We start from the raw sequence: 1,791 nt of genomic DNA on the forward strand, positions 1-1,791 counted from the left end.
GTCATATTGAAGGTTTTTAAAGACTTTGTTATGCCAGACTGAAGTTTTAAGACCAAATTTCTCATAACAAAAGTTAAAGGACAATTTTATTTTGCCCAAATGTTTATTGTAGCATAAAACATGATGTTTTCTTTTTGTCCAGTGAAAAAGTTAATGATCTACATCAAATGTTGAAAAATAAACCCATCATGCTAAGAGTGGAACACATGGAAAACAATTAACATATATTATCATAAACATATCTATTTGGATCACCATTGTGCTGAGTTTAAAAAGAGGAATTTACTTAATTATTTCACAAGAAATATATGTTACCAAATATTTTACAATACATTAAAAAAAGATATTCTCCATGATACAACTCTGGGCAAACGTATTTCCTAATAAGGAGGAAAAGGGGGCGTGGCAGTATGTTAATTGCACACAGTTGGCACGAGCCTGCCAAATAAGAATAACTCTTGATTCACCAACATACGCACAGAGGCAAGAGCAAAGATCAGACGGGACGCACGTCTCTTGAATTTGACGGTAATGTTGCTGATAATTACTTTAAGCGCAGAGTAAGAACGTTTCTACGCATATATTAGTGAATGAGGCCCGCACGTTTGATGCCTACCTTGTTCAATCCTGCTGGCCAGAAACACCATCTCACCTTGGGCTGCAAGCTGGTGGATAGACAAAGCTGAGAGGAAAAAGCAGTAGATTAACATTTTGACTTGACTCTGTTTAAATAAATCGAGATTTTAAAAGCTGTGCTACTTACAATGCACCAAGAGAGGTGTGGAAGAAACCTCGTTCCCGCGGTGTTTGTTGGTGAGAGTGGTGGACTGTTTGATGGGGGAGAAATGTTTGGTGGTGGAAGGCGTGTAAACATGGCGCACCTGGATCCCCGGAGAGGGTGAAGTCTGGATGTTGCACTCAGCTGAGAAGAGGAGAGAAACACTTGTGGTAAGTGAGCCTCGCGCATCGGACATTAAGATGTAAACAGCGTGTAAAGTTACGTTAAAGACACATATATGGGGCTCTTACCTTTAAATAAAACAGAGGCCACCTCCAGATCAGAGTTGACCTGGTCCTGGATGTTCTTGCTGTCCTCCTCGTTGAGCGACTTGACAAATCTCGAGCAAACATTCATGTCAAAGCGGTTGGGCAGGATGAACTTGATGCCCATGGCCACATTTTGAGTGCCTGTGTCATCTGGGCTTGCACCCACCGACTGCTCGGTCTTGATGGCACTCAAATCCGGCATGACACAGATCCCCTCCATGTCCTCTGACCCTCCGGAGGCTGACACCGTAACGTTGTCCATTCTCTCACCGAGCTGTCACACTGAGGTCACACCGCAAGCCTGAGAAAATTATATTAAAAACACTATTCAAGAGGTTGACGGTAGCGTTATCTCCCTCTGTCTGCCGACGATAATCTACACAGAGCAGCCGTCATATTAAATGCCCGGTAAACTGCATGTTAGCTATCAGTTAGCATGCTAGCTGTTGTTTCCATAACCTTCCGTTTGACGCACTAACGAAACGTAGCAAACACATTTGAATATGAAAACACATTTAGCGAAGGTTACGAAAAAATAAATACATTCCTTACTTGAAAATTCATTGTTTTATGTCATTATCCACAAGCGGCGACACTTTTACAATCGGTGTTTTGGTATTTTTACGCATGCGCAAGTGGGTCACGTCAACAATGCGGTGCATCCACTATTGCCATCCCTCACTTTGGTTCCGGATTCCTGCTAAGGAAAATATCAAATCTTTTATATTTAAAACGTTGAATCCT

At 41.7% G+C, this 1,791-nt stretch overlaps 1 protein-coding gene across 1 annotated transcript; it reads right to left on the reverse strand.

Moving 5' to 3' along the window:
- Nucleotides 1-616: 616 nt before the first annotated feature.
- Nucleotides 617-1,683, reverse strand: ankra2 (ankyrin repeat, family A (RFXANK-like), 2; the record flags this gene model as incomplete). The annotated part of the gene is made up of 4 exons (XM_042516508.1): nt 1,600-1,683; nt 1,030-1,348; nt 764-922; nt 617-682 (listed from the first exon to the last, which is right to left on the reverse strand). Coding segments are annotated over exons 2-4 (505 nt in total), but the record flags the coding sequence as incomplete, so codon positions are not given.
- Between the last annotated feature and the right edge of the window lie 108 nt (nt 1,684-1,791).

The sequence above is a fragment of the Plectropomus leopardus genome, unplaced genomic scaffold (assembly GCF_008729295.1).
Source record: "Plectropomus leopardus isolate mb unplaced genomic scaffold, YSFRI_Pleo_2.0 unplaced_scaffold24433, whole genome shotgun sequence".
Lineage (NCBI taxonomy): Eukaryota > Metazoa > Chordata > Actinopteri > Perciformes > Serranidae > Plectropomus > Plectropomus leopardus.